Raw genomic sequence first — 18,435 nt, 5'->3', positions numbered from 1 at the left:
TTTTTGTTTAAAAATTAACCAATTTTCAACAGCAATAACTCCCAAACATGCAAATATATTCAAACCATTTATTACCCATGTGAAAGTACAAGAAAAATACTACAAAATGCAAAACAAATTAGCTTGACCCTGGCTATCCCTCTACCAAAGCACTCGCATTGAAAATTGTTACTCGGTTGAATTTAATATGGCGTAGTGTAAAAACCGTGTTATCCCGATCAAGTAAGTGTGCAAAATAAATAATGAAAATGTGTAATCCAAGTAGCATGGATTATTAAGATTTTCAAAATTCGTATTCGGATGAAATTTAATTACTGCAGTTCGAGGTGCACAAATTTCGAAGTGTATTTGAACTTCATCCTCACTATCGCTGTTACTGTGCATATCAGACCTCGTCAAGTATTATCAGCTTGAAAGCTGATAATACTTGACACGTTTTCTGATGAAGAACTGAAGACAGTAACTTTTTTCGTAAAGTACGGTTGCGATGGAAGATGGAATCGCAGATCTTAACAAGTATTAGCAAACATTCATTGATGATGATGGCACGAAGTCCAACTCAAGTCTTTGTGTCACATCAATTGTTCCCATGAAAGCAGTAACAAATGGAAAGAATATATTCCTAAATCCACATCCATCTTCGACCAGATATGTTTCTTTGAATTAGCCTAATTAGATCGTCTTCGACCAGGTATTGCCGGCCGTTGCATCTCCAGTTTGCAAAGGAAACGACTGCACTAACGCTGCAAGAAAAAATTAACATAGATCAGCAAATCGCAAAACTTCATCCTACATCCATTGAATGTGAAGGTAGAACGGTAGTGGTTACGAGCTGATGATGACAATGGTGGACAAGGACATACAACAGTTCCGAACTCATCATACAAGGAAGATCTCCAGAATGGCTACAAATACGGATCTTCTGCCGTCTGTTAGAATCTTCTGATCCGGTAATTTCTAGCATGAGGGAACTACCAAATAACGAAAACGCCATGTCCTCTGAAGATGTACCTACTGCAACTGTTGGTCAGTACATATGATATGCACAATAATAGCGATAGTGAGGATGAAGAATCTTCAAATACATTTCGAAATTCGTACACCTCGAACTGCAGTAATCAAATTTCATCCGAAAACGAATTTTGAAAATCTTTTTCTGTATCTCTACAAATAATCCATGCTGCTTGGATTACACATTTTCATTATTTATTTTGCACACTTACTTGATCGGGATAACACGGTTTTTACACTACGCCATATTAAATTCAACCGAGTAACAATTTTCAATGCGAGTGCTTTGGTAGAGGGATAGCCAGGGTCAAGCTAATTTGTTTTGCATTTTGTAGTATTTTTCTTGTACTTTCACATGGGTAATAAATGGTTTGAATATATTTGCATGTTTGGGAGTTATTGCTGTTGAAAATTGGTTAATTTTTAAACAAAAACTTTAATTTTCTCCGCAAATATTGACGATAGCAAGTTACTATATTCTACAAAAGTATGTAATTTGACTATTAGAAAATCTTTGCCAAACATATCTAATGCGTATAAATATTGTAGAAAGAACTGTGGTCAAAAAATTGATTTTCGTAAAGTCTCCACAAAAATTGTTCTTTATCTCTAAAACTATAATAGCTAGAAGGTTACTTTCTTTGGCAAAGTTCTTTATAATAATCTTTTCAAAAATTTTGTAGAACTTTGTTTTGCTGTATCTCTTACTGTTCAAAAAATAATTTTTTTATCTAACTTTTAGGGGGATTAATCAACTAATCGTTCATGCCATATGAAAGAGCTTTTAACGCTGAGAAATTTCTCTGAACATACTTAACCAGTATAATCAACCATTTGGGCGCAATTAAAAAAACGCGTGTTCTGATACCAATGGGACCACTGTGCGATGGTACGCATTACCAAGCCATTTACCAGCCAGAACATTTGAGGCGGTGGAAGATCAGTACACCAGACTGAAACGCGAAGCAGAGAAGATTGGATTGCAGATAAATACGTCTAAAACGAAGTATATGCTGGCGGGCGGGACCGAGCGCGACAGGGCTCGCTTGGGCAGCACCGTGGTAATCGACGGGGATGAGTTCGAGGTAGTCGACGAGTTCGTATACCTTGGCTCGCTGGCAACAGAGGACAACAATTAAAGAGATTAAAGCCGTGAGATTAAAAGACGTATTATCAGCGGAAGTCGGGCCTACTACGGACTCCACAAACACTTGCGGTCGAACAATCTGAGCCCCCGTACAAAGTGCACACTGTACAAAATGCTAATTAGACCGGTTGTCCTCTACGGGCACGAAACGTGGACATTGCTAGAAGAGGACCTACGAGCACTCGGGGTTTTCGAACGGCGGGTGCTAGGAACCATCTTTGGTGGAGTGCAAGAGAACGGTGTATGGAGGCGAAGAATGAACCACGAGCTCGCGCGTCTCTACGGCGAACCAAGTATTCAGAAAGTGGTTAAAGCTGGACGGATACGTTGGGCAGGACATGTTGCTAGAATGCCGGACAACTATCCTGTAAAAATGGTTTTCGCATCAAATCCGGTAGGAACAAGACGAAGAGGGGCACAGCGAGCGAGGTGGCAAGACCAGGTGGAGCGAGATCTGGCGAGCACTGGGTGCCCGCGGAACTGGAGATCAGTTGCCATGGACCGAAACAGATAGAGAAATTATACTGCGCAGGCCTTGTCATAAGACGTTAGGCCAATTAAGTAAGTAGTAACGGAAGACAATCGTTGGTTTTTGGACATAAATTATGCATTAAATTTAGAGCTGATTTTCGCGATTTTTTATGTGATTATCTAGCCAAATGGTGATGATTACATCTATGCTATGTAGCGTTAATCGTAGTAAGCCTACTGTATACAGAAATAATTTTACAGCGTTGATTTGCAGCAGCCATGCCAAAAACAGTCAGTATACTACGCTTAATGCTGCCAGCTATATACCGGGGTGAAGAAGTTGGCCATCGTGAAGCATTTCGTTTCCGTGGGATGTAGCCAATTCAGCACTTATAACGTACCCAAGGTAAAGAAAGGTAAAGTGCAATAGAAGCTAAAGAGAAACACCGACAGCAAGGGGGATTCATTTTACAGCACCTTGGGGAGGTCGAAGCAACTGGTTGAACGGTGAAGCCAAAATGAACCAGCAACAGGCATTCACGGCTGAAGGTGAGGCTGAGGATGCTGGTAAAACCCATCTTTCTGGTGAAGGATAACGCGTCCTACATGACGCTGGACGGCAAGACATTGCGTTTCCCACCATGAGGTAAGCGATGAGGTCAAATATATATCCCACACCAAGTTCCCAAAGAAGGTCTTTCTGTAGTTGACGATCAGCGAAAAGGGAATGTTCAAGCCGCTGTTCTTTCCTTCAGGGCTTGCGGTAAATGTGCAGATATGCAGCATGAAGTCCCCGCCAGAAGTTGCTCCCTTCATCAAGAAGTATCACGCAAAGGAGGTTGTGGTGTTTTGGCCGGCCTGAACGCGGTCCGCCTCATAGTGCCAAAAATACAAAATGGAAAAAACCCCGCTACTTAAATCTACCGCATTAGACCCGCGCTGCGTAAATCGTGCGAGCGGGTTCTCAACACGATTTAGGGTCGATCTGCCTTTTCGGGCGAAGTCCGCGTAAACGCCGAGGAGAGAAGGAAGAATCCGTGTGCCCTGAGGTGAAGTGTGTCCGCGAAAATAATAACTGCTATCTCGATAGCCCGTTTCCGTAAAATATCGGTGGGTAAGCCAGTGCAGGGACTCCATTCCAAAAAAATGTACCCGGGCACGTGGTAGCCACTATAGTGTACGAACTAAGTGTCAGTCAGTGCGCTAAGAGTATAGAAAATCCACCGACAAGAAGAGTTTGCCCCGCAAGTGACAGCCTCGTGTCGTTCACCTAAGAAGAGCCCCGCCCGCAGAACAACGGTCCCGTGCTCGCCAAGCAGCCAATGCGCGTCCGGGGAAAGTTCTACTCGTTTTACATCGGTTAGATAGGAAGCCCCCTGGGAGAAAACGGTAAGTCTACATGCTCGAATCATAAGTAGAACCCCTTTACTTACAAGGGTGCCTTCCAAAAAATTTTCCATTGTGATCCTGTTACGCAGGCTGTCATCGACAAGGAATTACCAGGAGGGCTTCATCAAGGACCGCGCAACTACGGACCAGATGGTTACCGTCCGACAGATTTTGCGAAAATGCTAGGAGTACAACGCGCCCACGCAACACATCTTTATTGATTTCAAAGTAGCATACGATACAGTCGATTGAAACCAGCTAAGGCAGATAATGAGCGAACACGGTTTTCAGGATAAACTGACGCGACTGATTAGAGCTACGTTGGATCGGGTGATGTGTTTCGTGCGCATCTCAAGCACACTCTCGTGTCCCTTTGAAATAAAGTGTCATCTAATCTTGCATGCTATTCAACGTCGCTCTTGAGGGGGTGGTTCGATGAAAGCCGAGTCTAGGACAGGGCTAAGCATAAACGCTTCGAAGATCAAATACATGAAAGAAAGAGGCTCAAAGGAAACAAACGCATGCTTCCCACCGACGAAAACTGTTGACGAACTAGAAGTGGTAGATGAATTCGTGTATTTGGGATCGCTGGTAACCGCGGATTACAACACTAGTAAGAAGATCCAGTGGCGCATTTAAGCGGGAAATCGCGCCTACTTTGACATTCGCAAAACGCGACAATCAAAAGGCATGCGCCGCCGTGCGAAGAACAGTAATTCTTTATGGACTGGAAGCCGAGATACCGCTCACGGAGAACATACGTGCGCTTGCCGTGTTCGAGCGAAAGGTACTGCGGACGATAGTTGGCGGAGTACAAACTGAAAGCTAAGAGTGGCGGAGACGTATGAATGCTACAGGTACTGTTTGGAGAGATTCCCATCGTCATCTGGTCAAAGCCAGTAGGCTACGGTTGACCGCACATGTCGTAATGAAAGCGAACAACAGTACGAAGAAAACAGTTCTCTTAAACAACTGCACCGGCACCAGAAACAGGGCGGCTCAATGTGCAAGATGGCTCGACCAGGTCGAAAGTTATTCACTATGACGGCGCCCCAGTGGAGACACCTACATTAGTTTCGAGTTTGCGTGAAGCAGAATAGCGATTTGTTACAGAGTGCAAAACGCATAAATATGTCGGAAATAATTTTCACGCATTCAGCTAGTAGAAAAGAGGTCGTGCGATGCCGTCATAGCGAATTTGTGAATTCTGAGCCGACTGGGAAATTCGCGACGAGTGACCCAAGATCGAGTTAAATAGAGACAACTGCTTGAAACAGCATGAGCCGGAGTGCTACTGACAACGACGACAACGTCGCGTTTACGAAGCCTAATGAAAAAAAATGCATCTGCGCAATGGGAACACTGGCTTTTGTTTTGGATTTTCAATTCCAAATGTTAAAATTTCTTGAGGGGGCCTGCAGAATTCTGGAGGGGACCTGGTTCCCTCGGCACCCCCTCTAGCTACGCCAATGAGAATGCTGCGTCAACGCATCCGTCAGCGTCAATTTGACAGTAAACCCATGGGAAATCTGTCAGAATAACGCTGACGGACGCGTTGACGCAGCATTCTGTTTGGCCCTTTACTCGTATTATTGTCGGTGACGACCAGAAATCCCAAATACATGAGCTCATCAGGCACTTCGAGTTCTTCACCGTCAAGCCACTGCTGGTGAACGTTGTTTTCTCTGGAGCCTCTTTCTAACGGGTGCGCGACGTTAGGCATACCAATATTAGACATAATTTAAAAAGTTTCGCTTTTCTACGAATATGCACTTGAGTGGCATCGCTGTGTCACAACACAATGAGAACCGGAGCCATAACATAAATTCAGACAATCACCTCTATTCAGGTGCATGCATATTTCTAGGTTTACTGACTAGTAGGAGTCATCCGTTAGTTGAGTCCGAACGAGCGCTAGCGAGTAAGGACAGTATACACCCAACATTTGAATTGTTATTCCGTCCAGTGTGTTTCGGGTTTCGGCCATTCGTTTGTAATCTGGCTCATACTATAAGTGCATGGCATTTACTGAGTCCTGACTTTTTCAAAGGACCTAAGTAACAATGAGCGATTCTCTTTCTGCCTCTTCTCTTTCGCTTTCCACGGCGATGCAAACATAGTTTAAAACATCGGCTTTGTATGAATCGGTTGCTGGAATCACTATTTAGCTAAACGTTAAGAAATTTTTTTTATGACGCCGAACTAATTTGAAAAGAGAGACGCCAAAGAAAGTCACACAATGTTACTTAGATCCTTTTGAAAAGTTGCGCGAGAGTTGATTAGACCACTTGCAAGCTAGCGGCAGATTGCCTAACGTGCCTACAATACATTGTGCATTCCGCACATACAATCCCTATTGTCCATGTAGATCCACCACAATAGATCTAAGTGTTGGTCGTAATAGTCTTGTAATGCAGCATTCGTTCTATACTTATTTCTTTTGAATATCACAGTCCCGTTGGTAAGTGAACTGATGATCACGAGCACTGGTGCCGTGACCATAGATGCGATTTACACAGATACTTGCATAATGCATAAATGTATGCATAAATTTGGAACCCTATCATTTTCTCCGCAATATTTAATTTCTCCAGTATAAATTGTTATGTAATATTCATAGCTTAAGAAGTATTTCAATTACCAGACACATTGGTAGAACCAGAACTCACAGGAATTGAAATAATTGGTGGATCCCCCCCCCCCCCTTCGACGTCTTACTAACCGGACATCAGGATCGTAATTCGAGTTGACGCAATGTAATTTTAAAGATATTTGCAACAATTTGCATAAGAAATTTTCCTGAGAATTGATCGATTGTTCTGAATTGATTCTGATTGAGAATTGATCTGAAAGTAAATATTGTTGTGAAAGTTTCAAGCAACCCTTTCTCTTCAGTCAATTTTCTAATTTGAACATTGAAGCTAGACCGAATTAATGTCCTGAACGTAAAATGAGCTGATAGCAAAGAGCAACCATCCTTTCCCCTCAGCCGATTATATCGATAATTCTAAGAATATACTGGAAACTGATGTTTTGTAAGAAAACAAGGAATATTCATGCATGTACTGTGACGTAGCAACTCTCAGAGCGAAGAATCACAGAATCGCTCATAGATCTGCGTCAGTTAGTTGCTTTTCTTTACAAGCTTTTAGCTGTATTGCTATAATGTATGAAAATAATCAATAAGCAAAGTGCCAAGAAATCATCTTTTAAGCTACAGAGAATACTAGTTAATAATTGATCTTTTAACATCGATGTCCAAACCCCTTGGTAGGGTAATATATAAATACATGAGCTGTAACTAAGAACGGCGCATTTTATATTACGGTTAAAATCCCGAAAGTCCGTTAAGTGGTAGTTAAGTTTTAGTGGCGACGAGAAAATTTGGTTTCGAGTGTGAATAGAGTTCATATTGGTGCGAAAGTTTCTTGCTACACGGATGTGTACCGGCAAAATTTTTTCGTTGGTTTCGCAGTGGCGCAGTAGCTTGAAAAAAAAATTCCCGTAGTTTTCCGGATAGGTTTTTGTTCGACGTTGGTTGGAGGCAGAATAGTTGTCAATTTAACTGGTAAGTGAAGTCTATGGAACAAAAAAAGGATTAGAAAGTGGAAGGATTCGTGTAAGAAGAAAGCATATTAGAAAGTATTTAGTTACACAATCTAAGCATTGTACTAATTGTTTCTTTTGTATTTTATTTTATTCTTTTGATAACTAGCCGATCGCTAGCGACGCCTAATTAATAGCATCGGCTAAATAATAGCGTGCTATAGGAAAAGCAGTAGGATAAACTCGGACCAAACGGAAAACCATCGTTCAGAGTTTCAGGACACTTTTTTGTGGAAAGTTTGGTGGCAGCAGATTGTAGGAAACGGATTGCATCGATTTGTGCAGAAAACCGTACTACCCTAATAAAGCAAATAGAGCATGGCGAGCGACGGTTAATTGATGGGAGATTTTGTAAGAACAGTGAATTGTTCCGAAAACATCCGATCCGGATACTTTTAGGATAATAGTTTATGAGCCAAGACGTTGAGCCATGTAACGAACTGTGCTTGAAATCTGACAATAACAAAAACGCAGCACAATTTACTCTTTATCAAGCACATGTTTGCTTACAGTTGCACTGGTAATAATCAAACTGATGTCCGTGCTAGTAAGATAGCTCATGTTCTTAAAAAAAATAGTGACAAAAATGATCGAGACACGCAAAAGTGGTAGACGATAACTCAGTCAGTTCTGTACGGATTTTGGTGGTTTGCATACTAATCCATTCACAAAACGTGTGGCTATTCTGTGGTTTTAACAAAAACACGGATTTTTACAGCTAGTTGCTGGAAGTTTTACATAAAGTTGAACAATTCTAGTGAATTTACTTTCAGCCAATCACGTTTGAGTATTTTCGGGTACGAAATCGAAACTTCCAATGCATTTATTTGGTAGATGTGAGAGTAAAACCCATCGTTGTTCTAACCTTTTAGCCTAATTATCGTCATTTTATTGAATATTTAAGATCTCATCTCTCTGGCAGCATGGCATGACACTAACCGCATTGCTTGTTTACTTGCTGACGAGTGATTTTCCTCTTGTAGCCCTTCTCTTTTAGTTATTCCTGCATAAGGGTTGTTGGTGTCATACCTCGTCGGGGTGCATGAAAAGCTCCGAGGTAGCAAAGATATATATATTTTTGGATAGAACTAAGTGTAAACTTAATTATCTGAACAATTTTAGACAAAATTAAAGCAAAATTATAATTGTGTGGTACATACATATTGTACCGGGATGTTGAATCTAAACATACTGTCGATAGTTTTAACCCTTTATAAGGCAGTGGCAACTATATTGCCACCAACAAAAATTTTTTATTTTGCTTCTAAAATTATATTGATGTCATTATAGACGCAAAACAAATATTTTTCGTTGGTGGCAAAATAATTGCCACGGCCTTATAAAGGGTTAAGCGGTAGGCACTATACAATTGTCCTAGCGCTATCGAAACATCAGTATTCAGTCTAGATTTGAACCCTTTTGAACATCTTTTTAGATAATTTCATTTCTATAATGAAAAATCATTCGATTTCATATTAAAATGACTTAAACCGAGCTGTTGTAAAAAAAATGATCAGCAATTCACAGAGGGATATTTGAAAAATTGTTAATTTTATCCCAAACAGATTAAAACAGGTCATCAAGAATGTAAATGGTCCTACAAGGTAGTAGTTGAGCGAGAAAGGACATTTGTTTCAACTAATAGTTAACTGTCCGTATACTTTTTTGGCTGCATTTTTAGGCAATTCAAAATATATGTACTCTATCTTCAAAACGGAAAGCTTTTACCCGAATTTTTGTTGTGCATCTAAATATGCTTTAGTTAAACATTGTTTTAAAAAATATGTGTTAGGGTAGATGCTCCAGTAGTTGTGGTAGTACCAGTAGTGGTGGAAACTCGAAATATATCATAATTTTGACGGATTTCGAGATAATTTCCGTTTACTATTGTTATATATATATTTGTTAACAGTTTTATCTAAGATTCACAGTTAAAATTCAAGATGTTGGTGCGAAAATTACAAATTCCTTTTCAACAGTCCAATAGAGTGCAATTGCTTAAGAAATTCGTAACAATCCATAGCATTTTAACAAGCCTACGTTGTTATCCACCTGCTGCCATGCTCATTGCAAGCGTTGCTAAGGCGGTAAACAACATTCCACTATTATAGGCAAATTTTCCACTATTATAGGAACAATACCACTACTTTAGGAGCACATACTAATGTCAGGAAAAGCAATATTTTAGATATATTAACCAGCAGAATGGTATAATTTTAGTATATATTTAAAGCCAACACTATGGTGCATCATATTATCATGTAGTTCAATCGGAAACTGATAAATTGAGCGTTCAAATTGTCCTTACACACTATCCCCCGACATAATCCCTCCATTACTGGAGCATCTACCCTACCAGTCTTTGCAAAAATACTGCGCAAAATTGCTAAAAGAAAAATTTATGCGCTGCTATCCGACTACTTTTTTGGTTGACTGTAGTTTTTGCCTACATCGCGAATCATTCGCCGGTATTCATAACGTATTTCACTATAATAAAACTCCATTAAAAGTAAGAGTAAATATTTCTTACCATTGAAGACTATTATTTCACAAAATCAAAGACAGAACCGGTACTGAAACAGTGGAACTTCACTTCGAAACAATAAAAGTTTTTCAACTGTCATAGAGTGAACCAAGGTTAGTCAAGAGAGGTTTTCTGATGTTGAAATTTGTTTTTCACCCCCGCTGGGTTACCCTTGACGATCACCGAAATTTTCAAAGCGGAAACTGTTGAATGTATAAACAACGTCGATGGTTGCTAACCAATCGTTCCGCGCACTTCTGTTCTACAAACTGTGAAAACTAGATCACCTATTTTAACTCACCTTGGAGTGAACAGTGAAGACGCGATTTATCCCAGCTTGCTATGTTTCGAGCGTCTGCCGCAGGAGCGTTAGGTGGTTTCCGCGGTAACGCCACATTCGTGTTAACCACAAAGGATACACAAATTATCACAGGTGCTAAAGGTTTAGACACTGACGTTTAGTTTTTTTTGGTTGCCAGTCTAAACGCACCTTAAGAGTAAAAAACACACACACTGCTAATATTCACATTTTTCTGTAAACTTTATTCTCTTTATTATTTTTTTTGTTTTGTTTTTCATTCATACCTGTCAATTCACATCCCTTTCCAACTGCCACAATGTACCGATAACCGAATCCCTACACCTTTTTTTGTTCTCCAGACAGATGGCGGTTCATAATGATGCTGTGCATTAATCTACGAGCTTTTTATTCGCGCCATCGCTGAACCTTCTGAACCAATGCAATGCTCTCTCCTCCTCTAAATTGGCTTGCCCGGCAGCAGCTCTCTGCTCTAAAGCTGAAACTCTTTTAAATCGAGTTACTATTACACTATGAACAATGCATGCATGAATTATATGTATGTACGTGTTTTGCATTATGGTGCGGTCAAACTTTCGTCAACCGCAGTTTTCTTGTTTTTTTCTTTTCCTTTGTTGGGGACATTCCTCCGTTACGGACGACGACTATTTTTCTGTTTGTTTGTTTGTTTGTTTGTTTGTTTGTTTGTTTGTTTATTCTGATCTGCTTCGTACGTAACAAAGTACGATCAGCATGAGCAGTGTTTTATAGACATCGAAGCAGATGATGCATTTTGCTTGGTTGCAGTTTTTCAAAAATACGTTTACTTATTTGGATCACATTGATTTCCACCTGGGGAAACGGTACAAACACTTTTTTTTTGCATTGTTTGTTTGAGTGTGTGTGTTTTGTTGGGGCAATCTATTGTTTTTGTTTTGTTTTGCTTTTTATTTCTAGCATTTCTAAATACAGTTATGGTTGTTCTTCTGTTGTTTTTTTTCTCGCATGTGGGTGTTATTGACAGTATTTTTCGATTAAGATGTGTGAGCTACGGCTCAAGCCAAGCCTAAAACATACTCTGTTAAATGTGAATAGTATCCTATCAATAGCTGAACGGTGAATACACTACCAAACATTTTGTATAGACTGATATTTTAGAAGAAGTTACATGTGTGCACGGTAAGATATATTTGCCTAATCTTTTGTTGTCGTTACTCAATGATATGAATGATAATATACTTAAAAAACACGCTCGAGCAGTAGCAGTAAACTTCCTTTTTTTGTGTTTCGCCAGTGCAATGATCAAAACTCCACCAAGGCTATAAACTTGCAGCGAAAAAGCATAAGCATCAAATCAGTGTTAAGATGATTTGGATGATTTTAGATTGGCCTTCTGTTTTCTATGGATGATTTTCATGTGTGTAATGTTACATATACTATTTCAGTAGTTCTTTTCATTGTAACGAGCAACTATCCCGTGTTTCACTGGCTCTCGTTCGTTTGCTTAATTCCAATTTATTATTCTAAATTCAATGACTTCAGTTTCACCGAGTTCATGCCTTTGGCGTTGTAAATAACTACACTTCAGAATTATGTTTTTTTATTCAATTGAAACGGAAGATTTGTCCACCGTGAGCACGGTAAAAGCCCTTTACACCTTTCGGTTTTTGATTGAACTGAGCTTTTCCTCATCTTGGCTAGGTGGCAGCCCTCAGCACTCCTGGCAGTGGTTTTACAAAAACGAAAAAATTAACGAACGAAACAAACGAGCGATGAGCAAATCTTGTGGTTGGCAGAAACTAGGAGAACATTACTGTGAGCAACATCGAAATGTCAAATTGTTAACACAATATTAAGGGGACAACTCTGCTTTCTTTTCCCGTTTAACTTATAGCTTAATTTGTATCTGTATATGTTCCTGCTCGCTTTTGCTTCATCTATTTGTAACCGCTAACTTAAGCATTAGTTTTCAGATAATTAAATTATTCTTTGGAGAAAAATCAAATCTTTCTCAGCTATATCCCTTCGCTTCCGTGTGTTACACTGTTTGCATTTCCTCATTGTCATAATCACGTGATGAACAAAAAACCAACGATTGTTGTCAAGCTTTTTGCGTATAAAGACTTCGATGCAGTTTTTTTTTGTTTTGTTTTGCCACTTAACAGTCTAGTCTAGTTAAAAACTAAGAGAGAACGTTTAACTTAGATTTTACTTAAGCCGAGAGAAAAAAAACAGTAAATCACTAAACACGGTTGTTTTTCATATAACTTGTGAACAACATTATCCCTTACACGTCAAATCTAAAATATTCACTTACAAGATTATCAAATTGATTCATTGGCCTGCCGGTTCGAACCAGCCATTTTTTTTTTGTTTTAATTTTATGTTCGATTGCAAAGTTTCAATTTTGTCCAGGATTTTGCTAAAACGTTTTGAGCCTTATTGATCTTAAACCTTTTTTTTTTGTTTCTGTTTTTTGTTCCAACTTACACAATACGAGAATGACGCTCGTGCACGTTCTGTTTGTTGTTGTTTGTTTTTTTGTCTTCTTAGCTTTTACAATTTTTGTTTAGATTAAATTAACACTTGCATTTCCTTAATAATGTGTGTCCTTACGGCTGAAGTTATTTTTTTTGTTTGTTTAATATTAAAATTACATTCTTATTTAAACTGAAATGACCAGTCCAGCTCAGAGGGTCTTTGCCCGGTCCAGCAAGTCGCTGATGAATTTCTGAAAGTAGACGGAAATGGGTAGAATGAAATTAGTACAAAGTCACCAGAGCGTTACGAATGGGCCTTGATTGGTATATGGCATTCGGTGACTGAACAACGCAACAACATTTAAAGGGTTTCGAAACCATAGCAACCCGGCGCTACTTACCGATATGTCTTGGGGAGGTCGTTTGCAAACTGACAGGAGGCTCTGTAAGCAAAAGAAAAATATATTTATTGCTTTTTTCTATACAATGCGGTGGTGGTGCTGGTGATAAATGAATTCTGTTTCAATGCTAAATGCTTTACTGAGGATTACGTTAGAGCACTCGCGTGCTCTAAATAGGACCGACGATGACGACGAAAACAAGCCTCCAGCATGCTTCATTCTAGGAAATCTTTTACTTGTCTTGATTCTGTAATAATGCCCCAAATCACTTCGTTGATTGATTTCATTTAGGCAATTGATCACCGGGTATTTCTTAGAATACCACCCACTGCTTTAGTATAGAAGTATTAGAAAAGGGTAATCACAATCTGTTCCCGTTGGTAAGCCCTCGGCAATTTATTTTTTTGCGTTCTTGTTAAAAAGAAGAGCTTATTCTGATAAAAAAAACCCTATTGCTCGCGACTTAAATATACAAGGCTAGCTCATTTGAATATAAATTCAAATTGTCCAAATGCTATTAAATTTGTCGGCGTAAACATTGACAGTAGGATACCGACGGCTGCTAAATTCAGCATACATTCCTTTTCTTTTGCTGCGCTTTCCAAAATAAAAACTTTGCCGCCATATAACAATACTGAAAAGAATGTAGCACCCGTACGCTTTGAAGTGTTATAACTATTTTCATCATTTACACTACTGTAAATGCGCAAGGTAGAGCCACCAAGAACGCTTCTAGAATGTTGAGTCGACAATTTAGTGTCGCAGGCCCAAAATAGCCGCAGCAACCCTTATCATTTATCGCGACCAAAACTCAAATTTAAAAGTGTTTTATTAATACCAAAATACGCTCCGATATTCAGTAATCCAATGTTATCTAACCAATTGGTATGAAAAACCTGGTGACGAATAAATAGAGTTTCAAGATAATTCATGGATTTTGCTGAGGCCACCGCTTAATAGGCTGAAAATACCCTCTTTGGCAGGCTGAAGAAAGCCCGCGTGGTTCACTGCAGGTCCATGTTGAAGCATGTAGGTCACATGTATCGTCGCGAGATCGGAATAAGTTTACTCGCATTATGAACCAGCTAAACTGTGGATCTTTTTGTTGAGCAGAAAGTAAAAAACTGAATACACTGACTGTGTGCTTTATATTTAGTGATCTTCAGTATCTGGAATTCTTTCTTGCTTTTTTGCTCTCACCACTTGCTCAATTTTTAGATTTGCTATTTCAGATGTCGAGAGAGACCGAGAGATCGACAGATCAAAAGAGACCGAGAGAGATAGAAGGAGATCGAGAAAACGAAAAAGAACGGAAGATCGAGACAGATTGAGAAATGAAGAGATCGAAACAGATCAAGAGGTCGAGAGCAATCGGGCGATCGGGAGATCGAAAGAGACTAAGAGAGATCGTGGAACTGGAAGATCAAGAGAGATGAGGCGATGGAGAGAGCGAGAGCTCGAGATCAATAGAGGAATGGAGAAAAATCGAAAGATTGAGGAACTGAGAGGGATCGAGAGATCAAGAGCGACCGAGAGAGATCGAGGGATATCGAGAAATCGAGAAGTATTGGGAGATCCAGAGGGATCGAGGGAGATTGAAGAATTGAGAGACTGAGATGCATCGAGAGATCAAGAGAAAACGAGAGAGATCGAGAGAGTTCGAAAGAGATCGAAAAATCGAAAGAGCACGGGAGTTCGAGAGAAAATATAAAATGGAGAGAACGAGGCAGTTCAAAAGATCTAGAGAGATCAAGAGATCAAGAGAGATCGAAAGATCGAGAGGAATTTTTAGATCGAGAGAAATCGAAAGATCGAGAGATTGAAAGAGATCGAAAAATCAAGAGTTGGAGTTTGAGATCAAGAAAGACTAAGAGAGTTCAAAAGAGATCGAGAGATCAAGAGGGATTAGGAGATCGAGAGAAATCGAAAGATTGAGAGACTGAGAGGGATCGAAAGCTCAAAAGAGACCGAGAGAGATCGAGAGGGATCGGGAGAGATCGAAAGATTGTGGAATTGAGAGGGAAGGAGAGATCGAAAGAGATCGAGGGAGATGGAAAGAGATCGAGAAATCGAAAGAGAACGGGAGATCGAGAGAGCTTAAAAATCTAAAAATTAAATAAAAAGAAAACTTATCCAATTTAACTCTAAAGCGAAATACGTATCTGTTGTGAATTAAATATACATAGTAGAAATGAATTGGATAAGTTTTCTTTTTATTTAATTTTTAGGTTTCGAATTCTACTTAGACGCTCCAAAACTCCAGTAGATCGAGTAAGATTAAGAAATGAAGAAATCGAGGCAGAGCAAGAGATCAAGAGAGATTGAACGATCGAGAGAGCGAGAGAATGAAACATCAAAAGAAATCAATAAAGATAGGGAAATCAAAAGAGATCGAGAGGGATTGTGAGAGTTCAAGGGAGATTGAGAGATGGAAAAGTCGAAAGAGATCAAGAAATAGAGATCTAGAGGGATTTGGAAATCGAAGGAGATCGAATGATCGGAGACTGAGAGGGATCTGGAGTGATCTGGGAGATCGATAAGGATCGAGAGATCAAAAGCGAACGGAAGATCGAGAGAGAATGAGAAATGGGAGATCATGAGTTTGAGAGATCGAGAAATCAAGAGATCTAGAAGTCGAGAGGTCCAACGAGATCAAGGAATTGAGAGATCGAAAGATCTGTAAGAGTTAGAGGAAAATCGAAAGATTAAGAGGGATCGAAGATCGATACTGATTGAAAGATTCAGAGGGATCGAACATCGAGAGGGATTGAAAAATTTAGAGGGATCGAGAGAGACCGAAAGAATGAGAGACTGAGAGAAATCGAGAGATCAAGAGAAATAGAGAGTGATCGAGAAATCGAGAAGGATGATAAGATCCAGAGGGATCGAAAGAGATCGAAAGATGGATAGACTGAGAGGGATCCAGAGATCAAGAGATACCGAATGATATTAAGAGAGATCAAAATAGATCAAGAAATCGAAAGAAAACAGGAGAAAATTTTGAGAAATAGAGAGATCGAGGCAGATAAAGTGATTAAGAGATCGATAGAGATTGAGAAATCGATAGAGATCGAGACATCGATAAAGATCGAGAGATCGATAGAGATCGAGAGAGATCGGAGATCGAATGATCAAGAGATTGAGGGATCGAAAGATCAAGAGATTGAGGGATCGAAAGATCAAAAGATCGAGTGATAGAGATAGAGAAAACTTCGAGAGATTGGAAGGGATTGAGACATCGAGAGGAATTATGAGATCGAAAGAGAACAGCAGATCGAGAGATTGAGAAATGAAGAGATCGAGGTGGATCATGAGATCTGGAGAGATTGAGAAATCGTGAGATAGAGGAATTAAGAGATCAACAGAAATTGAGAGATCGAGAGATCAAGACATCAAGTGATCGAGATATTGAAGGATCGAGAGATCAAAAATCAAGATCGAGAAATATCAATAGATTGAAAGTGAATGAGAGAATTGATAAAGAACGAGAGATCGATTGCGATCGAGAAATAAGAAAAGATCGGGAGATCAAGAAAGATCGTGAGAGATCGTGAGAGATCAAGAGAGATTGAGATGGAGGAATCGACCGAGATCAAGAAATAGAGAGATCGAAAAAGAAGTGGAGAAAAAGACATTTTTGAAAATTATCGAACAGGATTGTGCCGGTGAGGCCAGAATTTCGTGCTATTTTAATGGTCTTACGAACGAGAACAACATTTAAAAAATTCCAGATCACGGAGATCACTTGTTTAAAAAGTAAGCAGTAGAATGAAATTTTTTGTGTGAATATTTTTTGGCAATTGAAGAAAAATATTATTTGGAACAATTTTTTCCCAAAATTTTCTGTGGCGGTGGAAAACTGCTAAGAAAAGTCGAAAAAATTATGTTCTATTTCAAAGAATATTTGAAAAATATTATTTTCTTGCTTGTAACCTCACAATTTTCAGGGTTTTTTGTTGTTCCTAAATTATGCACAAACACTCGATTTTCTTGAGCATTTACCTACTTCAAAAAATCAAAAAATATTTCAGGATCCAAGCATTATTCAGCAAATATTTTCTCATAAAAATGTAGGGAATTTTTTTTAGCAATCCGGGAAAAATATCATGTAGAAAAAAATTGTCATACGATTTCTGTTTGGTGGTAACTTCTAATGACACGTCGGAAAAACTATGGAAAATTTTTGAAATATTCTTTTACACCGGTTTTAAACTTTTAAGGCAGAAAATTTTACGATAGCGTTATCCAGCTTTCCACGAGCGATAATAACGGCTTTTGAGCACAAGCGGGCACAATCTTTTGACATTCATTGCAGGAGCATCGAGTTCGCCCTGACGGAGTTACTATGGAAACATCCATGATTGTTTGTTGTTCGAGTGTAAAAATGTAAACATTGTTTAATTATGCAGATTAACTGAAGTGGAACATAACTGAACGGATCCAAACTTTTCTAGTGGTTTGCGGCCATAATTTGCTAAAGGCACCGGCTCAGAATAGTTTTTACAATCATGCGAATTAAACATTCGAGTGCACTCAGAGGCAGGGATGGTTCCTCCTCAGAAGAAAAAAAGAGAAGAGAAAAATTCAAACTGTGCTCAGTCTTCGACGCGATTTATTCTGCTCCGTTTCATTTTAACTTTTCTCTTTGTTGCTGAACGCAGTTGTATGAGCAACCGCACACTGTACTACTCATTGAGGAAAATGTTAATACACTTTGAATACGTTGATGCGATGCGCTGACGTATGACAACTACGGGTAGTTTTAACATGGGTAGTGCGTTGAGAAAAAACGACGATTGTCAGTAGCGACCATTGCCATCAGAAAAACATTAACCCATTAATGCAGTTGAATCATGATTCTTACATTTAGTATATTCAGTTGAATTTGGCTGCCCGTGAACGCAACTGCATCATATGGTTAGGCATGTCACAACGGCAACAGTGCGAAAAATGTTATTTAGATATGACAACATTTGAATTCCCATGCATTTGCTTCTTGACGCGCACCAACAGGAAAGTCCCATTATAAACAAAGGTAATTCTCCGCTAAGATTCAAAATTTAACGACTTTTGATTGTCTTGATGCCTCTGCGTCTATAGTTGCTGTA

At 39.3% G+C, this 18,435-nt stretch overlaps 1 protein-coding gene across 1 annotated transcript in view; it reads right to left on the bottom strand.

The window, feature by feature from the left end:
* Window positions 1-11,159: 11,159 nt before the first annotated feature.
* Window positions 11,160-18,435, bottom strand: part of LOC128744511 (protein phosphatase 1 regulatory subunit 14B) — a 113,783-nt gene continuing 106,507 nt past the window's right edge. The window contains exons 5-6 of the mRNA XM_053841573.1: window positions 13,328-13,369; window positions 11,160-13,177 (exon numbers count right to left, since the gene is read on the bottom strand). Of these exons, the coding sequence (XP_053697548.1) occupies window positions 13,136-13,177; window positions 13,328-13,369 (84 nt within the window). The 3' untranslated portion in view covers window positions 11,160-13,135. The remainder of the gene's footprint in view (window positions 13,178-13,327; window positions 13,370-18,435) is intronic.

This window comes from Sabethes cyaneus, chromosome 3 (assembly GCF_943734655.1).
Source record: "Sabethes cyaneus chromosome 3, idSabCyanKW18_F2, whole genome shotgun sequence".
Classification (NCBI taxonomy): Eukaryota; Metazoa; Arthropoda; class Insecta; order Diptera; family Culicidae; genus Sabethes; species Sabethes cyaneus.
This window is presented reverse-complemented; position numbering and strand designations above follow the sequence as displayed.